The 18565-nt window shown below is 35.4% G+C and overlaps 1 protein-coding gene and 1 long non-coding RNA gene across 3 annotated transcripts; one reads left to right on the top strand and one right to left on the bottom strand.

Annotated features, from left to right (window-relative positions):
• Positions 1-6052: 6052 nt before the first annotated feature.
• LOC129787590 (protein fork head) lies at positions 6053-11722 on the bottom strand. Its single transcript, XM_055823305.1, has one exon. The coding sequence runs from the start codon at positions 10517-10519 to the stop codon at positions 9224-9226; it is 1296 nt and encodes a 431-aa protein (XP_055679280.1). The 5' UTR covers positions 10520-11722; the 3' UTR covers positions 6053-9223.
• A 365-nt stretch (positions 11723-12087) lies between these two features.
• LOC129787663 (uncharacterized) lies at positions 12088-18174 on the top strand. 2 transcript variants are annotated; one of them, XR_008750247.1, is made up of 4 exons: positions 12088-12205; positions 12273-14808; positions 14869-15262; positions 15347-18174. It is a non-coding gene; the product is annotated as an uncharacterized LOC129787663 (long non-coding RNA). The 2 variants fall into 2 exon arrangements; XR_008750246.1 differs by having other exon boundaries at positions 14869-18174.
• Positions 18175-18565: the final 391 nt, after the last annotated feature.

The following is an 18565-nucleotide window of genomic DNA, read 5'->3' as shown; positions in this document are numbered from 1 at the left end:
TTGGCTATTAAGACAAAACATTAATCAATTTTTCTTCAAAATCGATCTAGATCTCTGATCCAGAATCTAGTTAATACGAAATTTACGTAAAAGGCCAATACTTTATCAATAGACGAAAACCCAGTTTTTTGAGACTTTAAGGCTGTCTCGGTGCATTCAGAAAAACCTTAAATCAAGTTAAAGGAGATCATTCATCGGTGTGTGAATGATCTAATTCGTGGAAATAGTTTTATAAAAGAGAAAATAAAATCGCCAAACAGATTTACTATTTTCCATTGGGATGATCTAAATAGAGACTACAAAGATTTCCCTATAAATGTTACTGTTGTGTTTTCTGCCTTTCAGTACTTGAGGCATTTACGCTTGTAAATGATATCTCGGTCAGTTTTGAGAATATATTGTCATGCTTCATACACTAAACGAGACAAAAAATCGAATAGTGATGTCACTGTTTGCATTTTTAGGAAAGTTTTTGTGATTCTTTTTCTTTTTGAATCGTATAAAAATTACGCGTTAACTGGTTATTTTTCGGATGAGGAGTAAACTCCTTTAAGATTTTCTTTTATGACATCTTGTTTTTTTTTAACAAACTTTTACTTATAATTGAAGCTTTTAAAGTTAAAAGAAAATTTTTCAATATTAATATTTTTTTTATATTAAGATTGTAAATTAGGTACACCTTATTTGAAAAATTCCAAATTTCAGAAATTATCAAACCCTAAAGCACGCTACATCGATGTCTCCACATGGAAGTTCTTCCAGAAAGAAAGAGATATGCTTTTTTGGCGGGTTCGGAAAAGAAGGGAAGGAAAGCATGGGAGATGTGTGTGATGAAAAACATGTTTTGTTCATTTGAGATGAAGAAAAAGAGAAGATTTCTTGGAGTTTGTGTGGCGTGTATTTTGAAGACGCGAGACTCGCTGACATTTTACAAATAAACGGCCAGAGAGAGATTTTTTGGGTAGAGTTGATTAGCACGGTGGTGCGAAGTCAAACCTGATGCCGCTTAAATCAGTGTATAGTTAGGTCAAATGAGTCGACACTATTGTTGAAATTATTAATTATATATAAATATTAGGCATACGGTGTGTGGTAGAAATTACCATCAGACATTTTCCTCACCCACACAGGCACTTTTCTCTCCGCTTAAGTCGAGATAAATCTTTTAAATTGATCCTCCACGAATTGATTTTTGAAAATTATCATAGTTTCACCAGAAATCTTATCGGCTTTGCAACGAGACTTTACACCGGTGCCCCGGGCTCTTAGTCATCGTATTCAAATCAATTGGTGTGACGACTCTTCTTCATGGATGAGAAAACGTGACTCAACAATCAAAAGGAGATGTTTCGGGTGTCTGCCAAAAAATTCTTTGACTCCTCGTGATGACTTTGTTTCCTTTGACTCCTCAGCAAATGCATCAAACGTACTTTTCCACTTCATCATATTTAAGGTAAGGGATTAATTTTAAGTTTCTTCTTCTTGTGAGCCGCCACCAAAGAAGAAAATTTATTTAAGAAAATCACAACAAAAAATTAGGGGTTGCATTCCTTTTAAATATTTTCAACACACAAACTTATTCTTTCCTTAATTTTTCAATTTATTAAAATAATACAAGGACTCTACCTTAAGAAAAACAAGAAAAGAAAATCCTTGTAGAATTTTCCTAATGGTTTCCTGCTATTGGTTGCATTTGTAGGAAGGAACGCCCTTAAACTTTTCTTATTCTCCCCCTAAATTGAACCAGAAAGGGTTCTAAAGCACTGAAAAACATTAGGTATAGGTATGATGAAAGAGTTGGAAAAAGACATTTGCGTGCAATATCCATCATCAAGACGAGCTGAATATTTTGAAAATTTTCACTCTTTGCCTTTTGTGTCTGTGCAAACAATAATTTCATGCTCTTAATTTTCCATTTTCCGTCCCTAAAATTTACTTACCCTCTCGCATGCATGTCTGTGGGTGGGAAAAACAAGGGGCCAATGTTGGGTTGCTTTTAACGGGGTGTGGGTGTTGCCCCTTCCGACACCATTTGAAAATCTATGCAGTGGCAGATACCACGTTCAAGATATTATTATATACTGTGTGAGTATGCGGAACTTGGGGTTGGTGGAAAGGAACGCGGGCGCCGGGAGAGAGTTATTCAAGAGATGCGTGACCCATCGACATGGCCATGGATTAAAGCACCCCATTCTTTGCAGATTGCACGGCATTATCACCATCCGCCAAAGAGCACACAGTCACTCCCAGCCCAGCGCTATATTATCAACATGATTTTCCTCAAATCTTGTGGATAGCCAATTTTAACTTGCTTACACTCGGAAATGCCATGAAATTGGAATCACCGCGTACGAAGGCTCAAATCACACTTAAGCTCTCAGAAAACTCCTTCATACACTATTTTGCTTATCGATCTTGTGAGTTATTGTAAATTCAATTCAGTACCATACAATTCACATAGAGCACGCGGTACATTTGCCTTGATTTTTGCAAACTCAAAGTCATTTTTTCCTTTAAAAGCGTTTTTTATTTGTTCAAATTTCACGCAGTTTTTTTTCGAGGGGACTGCAGTTCTTTTCTCCATAAAAATAGTGATAATGATTTTCGTTGACTTTTGGGTTAATGTGCTGTGAAATAGTCAATCACAACTAAATGAAAATCATTTTACTGCATGAGGTGTCGTGATATTTGCATTTATCATAAAATTTTTACATATGCTGAGTGAAAGAGATGGCTGAAGGCTTTGTCTTTTGTTAATAAACTTAAGCTATTTATTGTTTTAAATTAAATTAAAATATGAGGGCATTTTCTGGGCTTTTTGCTAAAGTGTATGGTAAGTATTACGTTGTAAATCGTGATAAGAAATTGAATTCTTTTAGGAGATCAAGTAAGTTCTTTGTAAATTTTACAATTGTGTCAGTTTAAGTCTACAAAAAAATTGTTTTTTATAACTTTAAAAAATGTGGTATACCAACTAAATGAGCAATTAATTTATATTTTTAATGTTTTTCATATACTTCAAACGAGTTGTATTTTTGCAATGAGAGTGAAATTTTTTAGTAAACTTTTTTGAACGAATTTTCGAGCTTTTCTGGAAGCTTTCAGATTGAATCTTTGTTATGCTGAGTTCAGTATTTTTTATGACAAAATAATATTTTTTCTAAAACAATTTATTTTGCTGAATTTTTAAAAAAATACTTTAATGCTATTATATCCCGCAATAATCACATATTCAATTTTAAAGAGCTATTTACCTTCGATTTCAAGAACAGTCGCTTTTTATATCTAATTCCACGAATTTATCTTTTTATAAGATCTGACGATTCCCGGGAAATTATGAGTACAAACCACATAAGCTATATAAGTCATTTATAATTTTTTTCACCTCTCTGCGGAATGCGTCACATATATTATATATTTTTTCTATTGAATTATGGGTGAGGAGAATGAGAAAAAAAATTCAAAAAGGGGAAAGTTGATACAATGAAAATTAAATGGCAGAGCTTCACTTTGGAAAATGTTGGTACTTACCTGGGCTGTACAATATTAAAACGCGCGGCAAGGACATTATCACATTTGATATTTCATACCAATATCTAAGTTTAAATAAATTTAATGCGCTGTGCCGTGTGGTGTGTGTACATAAGGCGCGGTTTTATCCAATGTTTATTTATGGACATCATTTGAATTTATCAATTTGAATTCACGTAGCAATACCACGTTTATGTACCTAGCGATCAAATAAGTGTGTGCGAGTGTAGATAAATATCAGGGAAACGCTTTTTTTCTTCCACACCATTTTTTTTACACCAATCCCTGTATCTTCTCTCGTTTTTTATCAGCACCTTTTGGGGAAGAAGAATAGTGCAAAAAAAAACATTTTCTCTGACCAAGTTCACGTCTGCACATAGCACTTTGTCTACATTGGGCTGGGTAAAGTGGAGGGACAGCGTTGGACGCTTTTTGACGAGGTCATAATTTTTTTGGTTTATTCCACGGCGGATGATTCTGAAGAAGGACACCATTGAGCTATATATATGAGTACACCATAGGATGACAGTATTGACTATTTGATATGCGCATGTCGAAATCATAAACCATCAACGTACACAGACAATGATGGCGCTCAACATGCCAGAAAGTGCTTCAAGTTCTCCACCACATAAAGCACGGCGAGTTGAAAATGTTCCTCTAGAGGATTCTATATGCTATGTGCATTCTCTTTCACCATGAAAAATCCCATATAGAGAGAGAAAAGCTTTTGCAGTTTCTTCCATCTACAACAGGGTTGTACGTACAGAAACCCCATGTTGTCTATATGGCCAAACCCAAGAGACAATGAATTTTAATCATGCTCGTGGTATTTAGTTTGCAACACCGGAACGCGTAGATAAATATTTTTATCTCTGTGGCACGTCAGGAACGCACGAATTTAAATGATCCACCTTCCCCCCTTTACGCACCTCATATACATAATACACCAATTATTCGCGCCTTTATTATTAATTGCGGCATTTTATTTAATTATTCCGTGTATAATCTCACTCGGCACAAGAGATAATCTCTCCGGTCTCTACTTGTTATGTATATTCCTCTGGCTTTCCCATACCCTCTGAAAACCAACCACAGAATTTTGTTATTTGATTTCCTCCACGGTACAAACAAACGCTTATTTTATTGCTTATACCGTACTCTCCTTTATTTCGGATAACTTTTAACAATTGTGGCAATTTGGCGGTGAAATCAGAGGAATTAAGCGCAAAAGAATATGCCACGGGTTAAGTACACATAATTACGTATGTCGCAATTTTCATAACCATCCCAAGTAATATGGCTTTTAAATGCTTTATGCTATGGGGAAAAAGAAGGGAAAATTGTGCTTGTGGATTAATTTCTAATTCTTTTGTGCAAGGACAAAAGTGTACAAAAATGTTATTGTTAAAATTGTGAATGGCTCAATATTGAATTTATAATTATTTTATTAGTCTGAAAATCAATCTATTTGATCAATTTGAATAAATGTGCTTTCATTCGAAAAAGAAATGATTGAACTTTATGAAAAATGCAGACTTTCTTTATTTTCTTTTGTTTGAATTTTTTGAGCTTAATGCTCTTAAATTACATTAGATACATGACGGAAATAAAGAAACTAATATCATATAGATAATTTTGTTTCCTTAACGTCAGTTTTCATTAAGTTTTATACAAAAGCAGAATTTGTTTTAAACGAAAAAATTTATGAATAATTTATGCTTTCCAATATGATATTATTTTAACATTAATGCTCTATCTTACTAGTAATCTTAACACGTAAAAATAAAATTATATATCTACTAAAAACCCTGACATTGAAAATTCAAAAATGTTTATTCCTGTAAGCGTGACTGTTTTTGTGTGAAAATTGCGACATTTTTTTTTTACCAAGCTACAAATTCATTTAACCCCTTGTAGTGTAGTGGAAAGCAATGTGATTACGCGGATAAATCAATAACATGCATTTTTAACGAAGTTTCTAATCAATTTCCCTTGAATTCGTTAAATTTCTTTCATTTTTGGGAGGTTAGAAAAAAAGTTTTCCTTTTGATTAATTTTGTGCCCACTCTGTATGTTTGATTTATTATTTATGTTGACTAGAAGTTAATTTATCCAAACACACTCATACACACTTAGAATTTGTTGTCAATTGCCATAAATATTATTAATTGCAACTATATTTAATTTATTTGATAAACTCACGATTTATTTACATGAAATTATATACAGTCTCTGGGTCTTTGATATAGGAAATGCATTCCCATGTCATCGTCTCACTGCTTTTTCTGTCGCACTATCATCACACTATGCACATATTGGAGTCCACTGATAGCTGCTGATAAGAAACATGGCGACTGATAGGAGGATTTTTCTCACTCATATAATATAAGAAGCATCAAAAACTAAAGGAATCAGGTAAAATTCGTTTATATTTGAACATTGAAATTTTTATTACTTTCTTCAGATTATTCGTGACAAAACAGTATTAATATCTTATCATATTATTTTTCCATCTTCATTTTTTTTCTTCTTGAAATCATTTTAATTCATTGAGAAATCAATCGGGCAAATTGTTTTCTTTCTTTCACTTGCAATTTAATTATAATATCTAATATCTATTTTAGATATAATTTCCCATATTTATACATTATTACATTAGTTTCACTTATCATTCTGAAATGTGATTCTTCTTTACATTATTTCTTACACTGGTAGATGTTTCATTTTGTTTACTCATAGTTAATTAGGTATAATTTGAATGTAATTTTTATATATTTTTTCTTTTTTTCTTCCTCACGGCTTTTTTGTTACTCTATTTTAGTTTACTAATTACAAGTTAAACCTACAATTTTTTTCTCACTTTCCTTTATAATCAATAATGCTTTATTATTTCGTCTCATTTTACTTTCAATCCTATACGCAATCAAAATGTACATTTGTATTCCTTATAACACAAAATCGTCTTTCATTCGTCTTCTTACAAACTAAAAAAAAAAGTTTTTTTCATAGTATTCTCTCAGTTATGATTTTTCTTTTCAATATTAAAATTTTCCTTCATTCAGTTTCATCAGGTTAAATGCACTTTTTCGTCTCTTTGAAAACCTAATATATAATATATAATTTTTATTTATATATTCCTTCCATCATATTGCGCGACTTTCAGCGAGAAGAAGGTCATTTCGAGATATTTCTCCTTGATTAGAATCCCCCTTTTTTTTCTTGGTGGTTTTCTCTCTCTTTCAAGTTTTATTTTCTGAAACATTTATTGCACTATAGCAGCTATAAGTTGATAAATAATTTAAAAAGACGCAAGAATAGGAGAATAAAGAGAAAATGGATCAATAAAAAAGATTCTTTGCGCTGGGTGGAAAATGACAGACACTCAGTACTGACCCACATTATGCTAGAAAATAAAAGAACTTATAAAACCCCCTTTTGTTTAGATTGCAATTAAAGATATGACTAAAATACTTGACTTATTGATAGTGATAGCAGAGCACTAAAAAATTGCGCTTTACTGCTGTTTTTTTCTAGCGCTACATTAAATCGCAATGAGAAATTGTAGAATTTTGTAAATAAATCTTAAATCTAAAGAGAAAATGAGATTTTTTGCCGAAATTTCTGTTTCTTAATCATCACAAAATTCTGGGAGGCATTTCTTTTTATTTCTCAAGAAAAATAAGGCTCAAGGCTATGAGGATGCATACTGAATTGTTTGATGGATAAAAAAGTTATTGAAACTCCTGAAAACTCGCAGTTTTTGATAATTTTCATTGTTTCTTTTTTCTTGAATTATTTCATATGTTATGATTTACAAATTGTTATGTCAGAAGTGCGTTAAAAGATAAAGATAGAGGTAAGCATAAGGCATGAATAACCGGGTAATCAGTAATGACTCATAAAAGGGCAAAAATTCGGAACAACGAAACTGCGAGACACCTACATAATATCCAATGAGAGTTAGAGTAAGAAAATCTGGAAAAATGCTTATTCACAGAAAATAGTTTCCCACAAAATTTCCACGTTAAAATTATGAATTAAGTGCTGAATTTTCACTTTACGATTAATGTTTGATTTTTAAGTTTTTTTCTGTGAAAAAGAAAGTTAGTTTTTTGAATGATTCATTTTTTTATGCTGCAATGCATAATTCAGATTCAATTTATTTATAAAAAAATTTCCCTTTAAAGAAAATTCAAAAATAAATATATTTTCTCCAGAACATTGTATAGGAAACTCATCAAACAGTTATTTTTGTCAAAGAAATTATAATTCCAATGAATCTGAGAGGAGACACAAAACATGAACGAATGATGCGGTCTCTTAACATCACAAGGCGCGTATTTTAATAGCACTACACTCAATGTGTCGCATTCTTCACGTGTAAACACATTTTGTATCTCACTAATTAAATATTCACGATGTTCTGCTAAATTTTTTTTACATCTCTTTTGTGTTCTTTTTTCTTGCAGTCGCGAGTGAAATGACCAAAACCGAACTTTTGGTTATATGTGGAAAGTCTTCAATTACAGCCATTAAACTTCTGAACCACTGCAACTCCCTATATTTGTTTGTTTAATTATATTTTCTCTGTCAATAATCGTCTGAGTTAGAGCATCTCATGAGCAAACGGGTAAGAAAAACCATTGAGAATTACTCGGTTTATGTGACTCCATTATTATGCATTTTCTGCAAGTTGAACTTAATGAAGATATCAAACAACACAACCAGCATTTAGAGAACTAAATTATTTTGGAATTTTTCTTTAAAAGACTTTATTCATCTGATTCATTACAAAGTTATGATATTATGCTTTGAAGTGATCTTTATTAAAGAGTTCTAAAAAGAATGTTTCAATTAGTTTATTCTTACAAATGAAATACATAACTGGTACGACAGATAAGATGTTAAAATAAGACATTTTTGTTGAGAAAATATTTTTATAAAAATAGCAGGTAATTTTGTACTACACATAATATCTTAACTCTGATTTTTAGTGCGATTTTTTCTGTTAAATTTTATCAATTTATTTTATTTTAAAGAATTTCTTAAAGCTAATTAAATTGCCACATAAATTAAAATCGCAATAGAAATCTCAATTAAAAAAAATATCAACAAATATTAAGTTTTATTAATTAATTAATTAGCAAGAATGTTGGTAGTGTTGTTGCTTATTATATGGGAAAGAATATTTAATGAGACATTTTCCCTTTAAAGTTTTCCATCAAACAAATAGCATGAGATGACCGAAGGAAATAGGTATATAGTAATTATACATAATAAAAATTTGCCCCTTCTGGGGAGTGCCAATGTGAGTTAGGTTATTTCGAAAGTTACCTTGTCTTAACGCCTAATTGTCTGTACAAAGCAATGTTGGTTGTTGAAGAAGATACCAACCAAGAAAAAAATCTGTGAGTGGGAGTACATTGTTTTTCTCTTCACTGCGTGGTGTGACACTCTTCATCTCTGCGGGTATTCAGGGTTACACTGGAGTGGACAGTGGAGATCAGCCTCCACAGCAATGCTTTTCTCATCTTCAAAAAAAACAGCCCAAGACGTCTCTTCTTGGGCAATGGGGAGTGCCGGGCTGCAGGGCACCGGTGAACCGATAATTTGCACCCGTAGGCTATTCGATATAAATTTTAGTAGTTGGTTCTAATAAGATCACAGCTTAGGCCAGTGGGTACTGATGTCACAAGCTCGTTGTGCCCGCTGGTGCGTGGTATCCTAGACTCTGGTAGTAGGATTCCTGTCCCAAGGCAGCATGTGAGTTCGGAAGTGGGCTGAGGGTGTTGTAGCCAGTGTACTGGCTCATGTCGTACATTTTGATGTCGGCCTTCGATTCGGTGGGCAGGAGTCGTGTTATGGAGAATGGATGACTCGACGGTGTGTAGCCAGCAGGCTCCTGCTTCAGATGATGCATGGAGTGGTAGTCACTGAGTAGCGATGGGTGGCAGCGATTCACCATGGCGGATAATTCTTCTTGTTGGAGTTGCTGATGGGGTGGCGGGTGTTGACTATGGGGGTGCTGTGCAAGACCCAGCTCGGCGCCCGCATGCAAAAGAGCCAGCGTTTCGGCATCTTTGCCGTGGGCTGAGGTTAGCATAGCCGTCATATGTGGGTCGGTTTTGTGGTCACGATGGTGGTCATCATGCTGGATGACATCTTTCTTTCCTGGACTCGTGGCTTCTATGCTTGATGAGGGGCTCTTATGCAGTTGCCTTAGTTGCTCTTTCTTTTCATCTTTGAACCTCTTCTGTCGTCTGAGGTAGCACCCATTCTCGAACATATTTCCCGAATCTGGGTGCAGCGTCCAAAATGACCCCTTACCCGGTTTATCGGGGGTACGGGGAACTTTTACGAAGCAATCATTGAAACTCAGCGAATGCCTAATTGAGTTTTGCCAACGTTGCTGATTTTGGCGGTAAAATGGAAAGAGATCCATGATGAATTGGTAGATCTCGGAAAGAGTCAGCATTTTGTGGGGATTATTTTGTATGGCCATTGTGATAAGGCTAATGTAGCTATATGGTGGCTTAGCGTGCGTATAGCTTCTACGGTAGGAACTTGGTTTTTCAACACGCGACCGTTGCAACACCGCCGAGTTGGGTGACGCTGCATCACCCAATTCTCGACTTGTACCCATTGTTCCGACGGAAGTGTAGCCACCCATACTGGCTGCCATTGTACCCATGCCTGAGCTCATGCATGATCCCATATTGCCCAGCGGGGATCCCATTGAGCTATACCCCATTGCTGAGGGTGTCATGCAGTTACCACCCATGGTATTCATAGCCGCCCCCATGCTTGACATGCCGGATGAACCGAGTACTGCTGACCCAAAGCTACCACTTTGTGGCGACACCGACGTCATCCCACCCACCGTCATACCCATCGTGTTCATGGAGTATGTTGGTGCACCCATGGGACTCATATTGCCGCCTGCCATACTCGATGAATTGGTCGTTTCTGGATAGAGCTTTTGCATATTTTCCCGCTGGGCTTTTACACAAGCACGTATTTACACAGTCTGCGGACTGTTCATAAAGCACATAAATTTCTTTTAATCCTAGCTAGTTCACTTCAATCCACACCATTTTTTTTTAAATCAGCTATTTAGCCGTTTGAATAGCACTGCCAATAAATTGGTCAACTTGGTGGTCAATGATGTTCCACAAACTCGCAAATTATTTATGCCACCTCGGTGTGCTTGTTAATCCTCAGGTGGGATGAGACACAATTTTAAATGCACAAGTCATTTAATTATCCGAACACAAATATACAACAACCATTGATGCTGTTGTCTTCCGTTGGGGTTACCACCTTCCCTCCGTGGACAATATTTGTTCTTGTTGCTCCACGTACAATTTACCACCCAGTTGAATAAATTCTCTTGACTCTGGGAGATGATTTGATGTGTTTGCACGGGGATGGTATCCTTTAGGATATGTGTACTGAATGGTTTACTGGGGCAACAGGTTTGCTACCTCCACCTCTTCCAGGGGTAGGTGCGGCCTTAAGACACCATCAAACACATAGACAAGACACACAGTAGGGCCTATTCCCCAACATGCCTCTTAGACGTTACACTCTTCACTTTTAGTAGTTATATATTTGAAAATAATAATTTCCTTTTTATTCACAAGTCTGTTACACAGATCCTCAAATTCAAAATAATAGTCTAGTCTAGGTCACTAGTATGCACAACTTTTTCCTTAATATTTGTCTATTCACTTTGCAAGGATTCTTGTATGCTCCAAAAGATCTTTCTTTTCTCTTGTACAAATCTTTTGAGTTCACACTGAGATGTAGTTTGTGATTTGCAAGCAAAGAGTGTCTCAGAAAAAAAGTATAAATTTAAAAAGAACAAACCGTCGCGTACCGTCGCTCAATAAACACTATATTTACGCGATTAATAATCTCCTAGTGTTGGCTTAGGTTAACAATAATAGAAATTTACACACACGATTGGAACCTTATTACCAACAGATATACACCACCAATACTGTATGTTGCCTATTCAAAACACAACGTTATAAGATGCGACTGTTTGCAGAGGGGAATTCCTACTATTTGGCTTATAAACGATAGCCCAACTGAAGTGCCATCCCAGAACAACTTTTCTCTACGTAAATGTTCACCAAACCCTGTCTCTTTCTTCCTCGGCTATTTCTGTCGCAAATAGTGCTTTTTACTAACCACCCAACGTTCAACTTCCAATACAACAGCTCTCTTGGCGAGTTAAGCCTAGTTGTCTTTCTTGCGCTTAACGTTGGTTAATTTTTGAATTTGGATACTGTTGTCTCTCTCAGTAAGACCAATATATCCAAAACGCAACTGGAGTGCTATAGAGTGGTCTCTGTTTAACTCAGAGTCTTAAGTTGGATGTGCGAAGGTGATGATGCCACCGCGGAACGCATGGGAAGGGGCATGTAGCAGTGGGCTGCTCTGTGTCTACCAACTTTGCACTCTCTGAGCCAATACAGAGAGGGGATTTACTTGAATGTGTCGCGTGTGTGAGAGCAACAATGCCATGAGATATCCTCACTCCTCTTGCGACATTACCATGGGAACCGCCAGATGGGGACGCTCCCACTATAAGCCACGCCCCTATCTACAACCGTCATTTGGACCGATCCATTCTGACAGTGCGCAATTGTACCCATCATTGAGGGTAATATTCGTAATAGTATACAAAATGTCTCTCTCTTGGTAAAATCCATCATTAATATTTATTTTAGCACCCATCTCCTTCACACCCATTTACCCGCCAGAGGGCCGAATTAATTGGATACGCTGCAGGGTAAGGAAGAGGAAAAGGGATGAGACTATGCGCGCCACTATGTATGTGGGGAAGTAAAGTTGCGAGACTTTAAATGATTTTGAAATGTATATCCTCGTCGAGAATCGATTTGATATCGACGACACGGAGACTTTTCCAAAAGAAAAAAAAATCAAATCTTCTACCACTCTGGCGTCAACTGTCACGCAAGTGCTCATTGAAGGATTAAAACTTTCATCAGTTTCCGAGTGATTTTTTGTCGATCTCCAACATCTTAATATTATTATCAACGTCTCCAAAGACCATACGGAGATTTGTGCAAGGATTTTGGAGGGTTAAGTTTTTTAAATTTAAATTTTATATTGATGGTTTTGTGATTTTAGTGAAAAATGCAATTTACGTGCTATATTATATAATATATATCACGTAAATTCTCTTTGAAAAATTAAAGTTAATATTTTAAGCTGCAATGACCTCGTCTAGAATACTTTATCCGGTTGAATCGATGTTATGAAACACAACGGAAATGAGTCCCAGATTGATATAGAAAAGTGCCTTAAAACAAAGGAATAGTTATTCAGTGTAGCGTCTTATCACGCTCTGATACAATGCAAGTGAATCAGAAGAAGCTTAATCACCGTCGCTATAAAGTCTATCACGGAGTTTTCGTGGAAATTAAAGAAGAATCACAAATTTTCGTGAAAATAAAAAAAAAGCCGGTAGGATGATGCGAATTATCTTGAATAGCCCAAAAATAGAGGTGAAATAATCCATCCGTGGTGCTACGTGACCCTCGACGATCTTTAGAGTGACACGTGTCAGAAATTAATTTGAACATCGCACCGGGTCCTCATAAAAATGAGCAAACATACATTATGTGTAATGCTGCATTTGCCTGATGACTTGGCAATTTTTCTCCGCGTGCTTCGTTGCGCTCATTGAGCACCTCGATCGGAAATTTTGGTGATCTTTACACCATCTACATATCCTATGCTATCCTCCTGTATGCTCTCTCAATGTTTCATTTCACTGCACATAATGCATCAGGGATCAACATACATTAAAAAAAATATCTTAAAAATAGTCACAGCGCCATGTATAGAAGAAAACGCGATCTAAGATTACGTTATCGCCCATAATTATCAGAAGACGACAATTGAGCTTCAATCAAAATCCACGTATAATTGTGATTTATCGGAAAGGTTGATTGTAATGGCATTTTTTTGTGAAAAAAAAAGACTCACAGCCACAATCGCCAATCAAAATAATCAATTTGTAGATAATGTATGATATGAGAAAAAATACGTTGTTTATTAACAACAATCCAGAAGCTCAATGGCATATATTGACTATCTCACTTGAGGCGTCTCAATTCACCGACGGTTTAATTACTTACCCCGCGGTTGATGTAGCCAAAAAAAGTAATTCTGCTTCTGAAGTGATACTCTTGTGAGGGGGACAATTGACAATTGATTACAAAATGAATATTCAATTGATTCATTTTTTAGGCATTTTTCAATGAATTCCCTACACCAGTGGGCAAGAGAAACACTTACCGCATAAAGAACATGTCGAATAATATTTTGATTTCCCAGTACAATGAGGAAAAGAATTACACAACATACTCATCATAATAACTCATACAAGTTCAGTAGTCATAAGTGGAGTTTGGAGAGCATAAGAAAATTTTGCTAAAAGATTAGCATATTGTTATGATAATTACACATAGGAGGGGAATGGGAAAAAATATACACTGAAATTCATGAAAAACTTTATTTTTTTATTTTTAAAGCCTATTAGAACATTTTTATTATATATATTTTTTTAAGTTATCATGAAAATATGAAAGAGATTAAGAAGAAAAGAAAATATAATTTTCCAAATTAAAAATATTTAAAAAACATATTGTCCTTAAATTCTGATTAAAATTAAAGGCCTTAAAGATGCATTGAGTACATGGTTGATTTATAATTTTATTTAAATGCCTAATTAATTTGATTTTCAAAATTCTTTGAGTTGTATTTTAAATTTAAGTAAAGTCATGCACAAAGATTTATATATATAGAGTCGTCTGTCTGTATTTAAATTTAGCTTTATTTCGTATAAAAATTTCATTTAAGTAGGCTCACGACTAAAACCTATTTATTAATCATTTGAGCCCTCTCTTTGCTTAATTTTAATTAATTTATATCCTCATCAGCATTTAGTTAGGAGAATGAGAATATTGAAATTTTGTCCTTTCATGACACATTTTTCCTGAAAATTCAGCAGAAAAAAAATCAACTAACTCTGACCAAATGGCGGGGAAAATGTGAAGGATACGTGACACAAATTCATATACCTACGCATTTGCCTGGAATATTTGGGACTCATGCCAATCGATCCTGATCCGAACCGGTGTGTTCTATTTGCACAGCGATTTTCCCTCCTTTTTTCCGGCATTCTCTCCTTTTTTATCACACACAACCCAGGCACAAATTGTATGATTTGTCGAGGTGAGGAGGACATGGGTTTATGGATGTGGCTCATATATATATTTTTTTCCTTTCCTGCAGCTTTGTGTGCGGAGGGCATAGAAAGAGGAACATTATGATTTTCATATAAATAACATAGCACAAAAGTTATGTGTATTCAAAAGGGCGCCAAGCTGCTAAACCATCCACCATCTCTCTTACGGGATATTTTTTCTCTTTTTTTTCTTCCCTTCCTTCCCATCTCTCTGAATCCCCAATTGTGAAGGAAAAATGAGAAAATAGAGCCATATACATATTTGGGTGGAATAGATAGACGCGATGTAAATAGCATAAAAAGCTGGAAGAGAAAATATAATATAGATGTACAGTAGAGAGGAGAAAATTAGGACTTTTAGTAAAATTTGTAAGGAGAGAGGGATAAGAAAATGTTAGTTTTTCCAGCTCTAATTGAGATATCATTCATATCTGCTAAATTGTGAGTAATTTTGGTAATTTTTCTAATTAAAGCAAAAAAAGTTTATTAAATTTATTTATTACATGTTTCTAAAATTATTTAAAGCACTGTTCATTCATCCTTCGGGTGTTGTTTAGCGCTGGTATGGAAGCACATCGCAATATATGGTCTATATAAGGGATTATGTGGTAACAAAAATGCCTAAAGAAAAAGGAAGGCCAGCAGAGGAAGAAAAACATGTAGAAGAGGTCTTCAAGATTGTATTTTCGTACAACACATCGAACTTTATTGCGGAAACTTCCAATAAAACTAATACCGAAATTAACACCTGAACAAATGAGTGGCCAGAAAAAAGGAGAAGAAAAAAAATAACCTCGCACTTTAAAAATTCATTGGTAGCAGCATCGAGACAGCATGACGAAGATTTCGTGGACGACATTATTTAATTGTTATACTCCCGAAGGGAGAGACTTTTTCAATGCAACCAAAGGGTTATATAAAAATTAATTTTCACCTTTTTATGGGCCCCTTTTGGCGGTCCTTGGCTCGTGGTGGCGCGTAAGAAAAATCCCAATGTTGCGTGGACGAGAGGAAGAATCATGGGTGGTCTCTTGGTCAGTGATGCACTTCTGGGTGATTTTATCCCAAATCATCATGGTGGAGGAGATACACTCGATGAGCCACCAGCATTAAGGACACTTGAACACCTCTGAGTTTTTCGTATCACATTCACTAAAAAATTCCTATATGTGTGGTTGTTTATATTCCTCAATCAGCATTCCCCCGGTCATCAATGGGCTGTGTAAGAGTCATGCGAAAAACTCGAGTATTACCTTCCATTCATTTCTTGCATCCACCTCTTGGCGTTTATCTTTCTGAGAAAGCATAAACCCACAAATACATCACTGATCCATAGCGTGTGAGACCTTCAACCTTCAACCCGCCTGAGCTGTGTGAAAGACGCAGCATTTTTCGAAAATTCATTCACATTTACCATGACTCAGAGGATCTCCTTTCAACGAACTACTTTAGCTGCAATTCCCATTTTTATTGTTTTATTATTGAAGATGCGCAGAGTAATTTTCCGGAGAATCCTTTTTGATGAGCAAAAAAATTTTCCATTATTGCTTATTGATCTTGGCGTGTATTGAATCAATTTAATGCTTTTCTTCCGTGATTTGGGCTTTTATTGAATGTCTCGGCAATGTCTGCTATGAAACGAAATTTGACCATTTGTACCCCTGAGTCACGCTTCAGGGGGTCTTCCACACAAACAGCAGACCTGCAAAAGGGGCCCAACCCAAGGTGACACAAATGGTCAGGAAGAAAAGACAGGGGAAAAGAAATTCATTCATGTTGTGTTGGTACAGTGGCTATGCAAATAAAATCAATTGACGAGTGATTTATTGTTTTCTCACCAGACGAGCTGATAAAAGCGCCAGAGAGTTCAATGGAAGGCAACTTTCTTCCAACATTGTGCGTAATACCATCTTCGAACGATTTCTCTCTGTCTGCAATTTATAGAAGAGAGTGGGAAATATGGGAGAGAATTTAATTTTTTTATTTAATTCAAATAATTTAATATCTTTTTCTTTTTCATTGGATTTTTCTTAAATTACTCAGGATTTAATTTCAAACTTCTTTTTGAATATTTTTTGATACATTTTGATTAAAAACCTTACCACATATTTTTTAAATAAAAATCTTTTTCAAAAAATAAAGTTAAGAAACTTGAACAAATCTGTTCATTTTTGTTTTTTACTCAGGAATTTATCTTTCTTTTAGGAAAGAAATTGGCGCACCTATTCACCCCGATTGGCAGTATTTATACTACATAACATAAAACATAAAATGCGAATTCTCATGCTTAATTTTCTCATTTAAAATAAACCACAAGCAAAATGTGAAGGGGTTGCGCATCGGGTCAAATGAGTGGCAAAAACACGCGACCTCCATGTAAGATCACGCTTATGTTTAAATCGAAAATGACACACAAAGCCAATCCAATAAATTATGAATTTATGAGACAACATTACACAGGGAAATCGTTGAGTGCTCTTGTGCTCGCACGTGACCACAAAAATTTCCAAATGATCATAATTACAGGTAAAGTTGGGAGGAATTGTAGCACGACAGACACCCGCCTTGTAGCTCCTGCCACTCTGTGACCCTTCATCCTGATCATTGGGTGTCGTCCTTCCTGGGTAACAAAAAAACAACACTGAGAATTGAATTAAAAACTTGTGGCACTTTGAGAGGGTGGTTTGTTTTCCATTAAACGCATGCACAACGTCCCCAAAATACAAAATGCCAAACAATGTAAAATTGAATCATCATTTTGAATTATGCACAATGCCCTCAATTGAGGTAAGAAGAAAAAAAAACTAGACAAATTAAATCGCTATCCATCACCCTCTCAATTCCCAACTACAATTGCAACAAGGAATTCATGTTTGCACGATGCGTACGTTATCTTGCACGCGGCACCCTCACCTCGGACCCGGTGTAAGGGGTGCAGTTCTCTCTCTAGTACTGGTACCACGCAAAAAGCACCCAGGACCTATGAGAGCATTCCTTAGGGGGTGGTTGATAGAGGGATAAAGGGAAAAGCGATCTAAATTGCTTTTCCGCACATGTACACAAAGGCTAAACAACAATATAAGTAACTGAATTGCCGGTTATTTTTCTCTGATTTTCCATGCGGATTTCCACGGCTTTCCCACGAGTCTCATGAAATTAATCAACAACTTGGCTGAAGTAGGGGAAAACCAATGCACATAGCAAGCATGATGATGCTGCGGGTGGAAAAATAACCTGCAGGAAGAATAAGAAACAGGATTTTTTTTATATGGTGAAGAAAATTTTGATTTCTTTATTCACATTCTGTTAATTTTTTTTATATCATTTTATAATAAACTTTTTTATTTATATGATAAAAAATATATTTTTGACTTAAATGTTAATACAAACATTTTCAATCTCAATTTTTCTTTAAAATTTTAAAATAATATTCTTCTAAACGTTGAATTTATGTTAGACGGTATAATAAAATTCAACGAAAGGGTTAACAAATCATGCCATTTTAGGAGGTCATCACGCTGTAATCACTTTCTCAGGCACCCAACTGAAGGAGGAAGATTATCTTGCTGATCCGTATATTGCGTGTATATTGCTCCCGCGTTACAATCGTCAAGGGCTCAAGCCACTTGCTCGAAGGTCTGGTGGGTGATTTCGTTGAGATTAAAACTCAATCTTCGTGGAAATGACGCACACAAGTGCCCACTATAGTGGGTGGGATGGGAGGGAAATACATCATTGTGGTTA

Source organism: Lutzomyia longipalpis, chromosome 1, assembly GCF_024334085.1.
Source record: "Lutzomyia longipalpis isolate SR_M1_2022 chromosome 1, ASM2433408v1".
NCBI lineage: Eukaryota > Metazoa > Arthropoda > Insecta > Diptera > Psychodidae > Lutzomyia > Lutzomyia longipalpis.
This window is presented reverse-complemented; position numbering and strand designations above follow the sequence as displayed.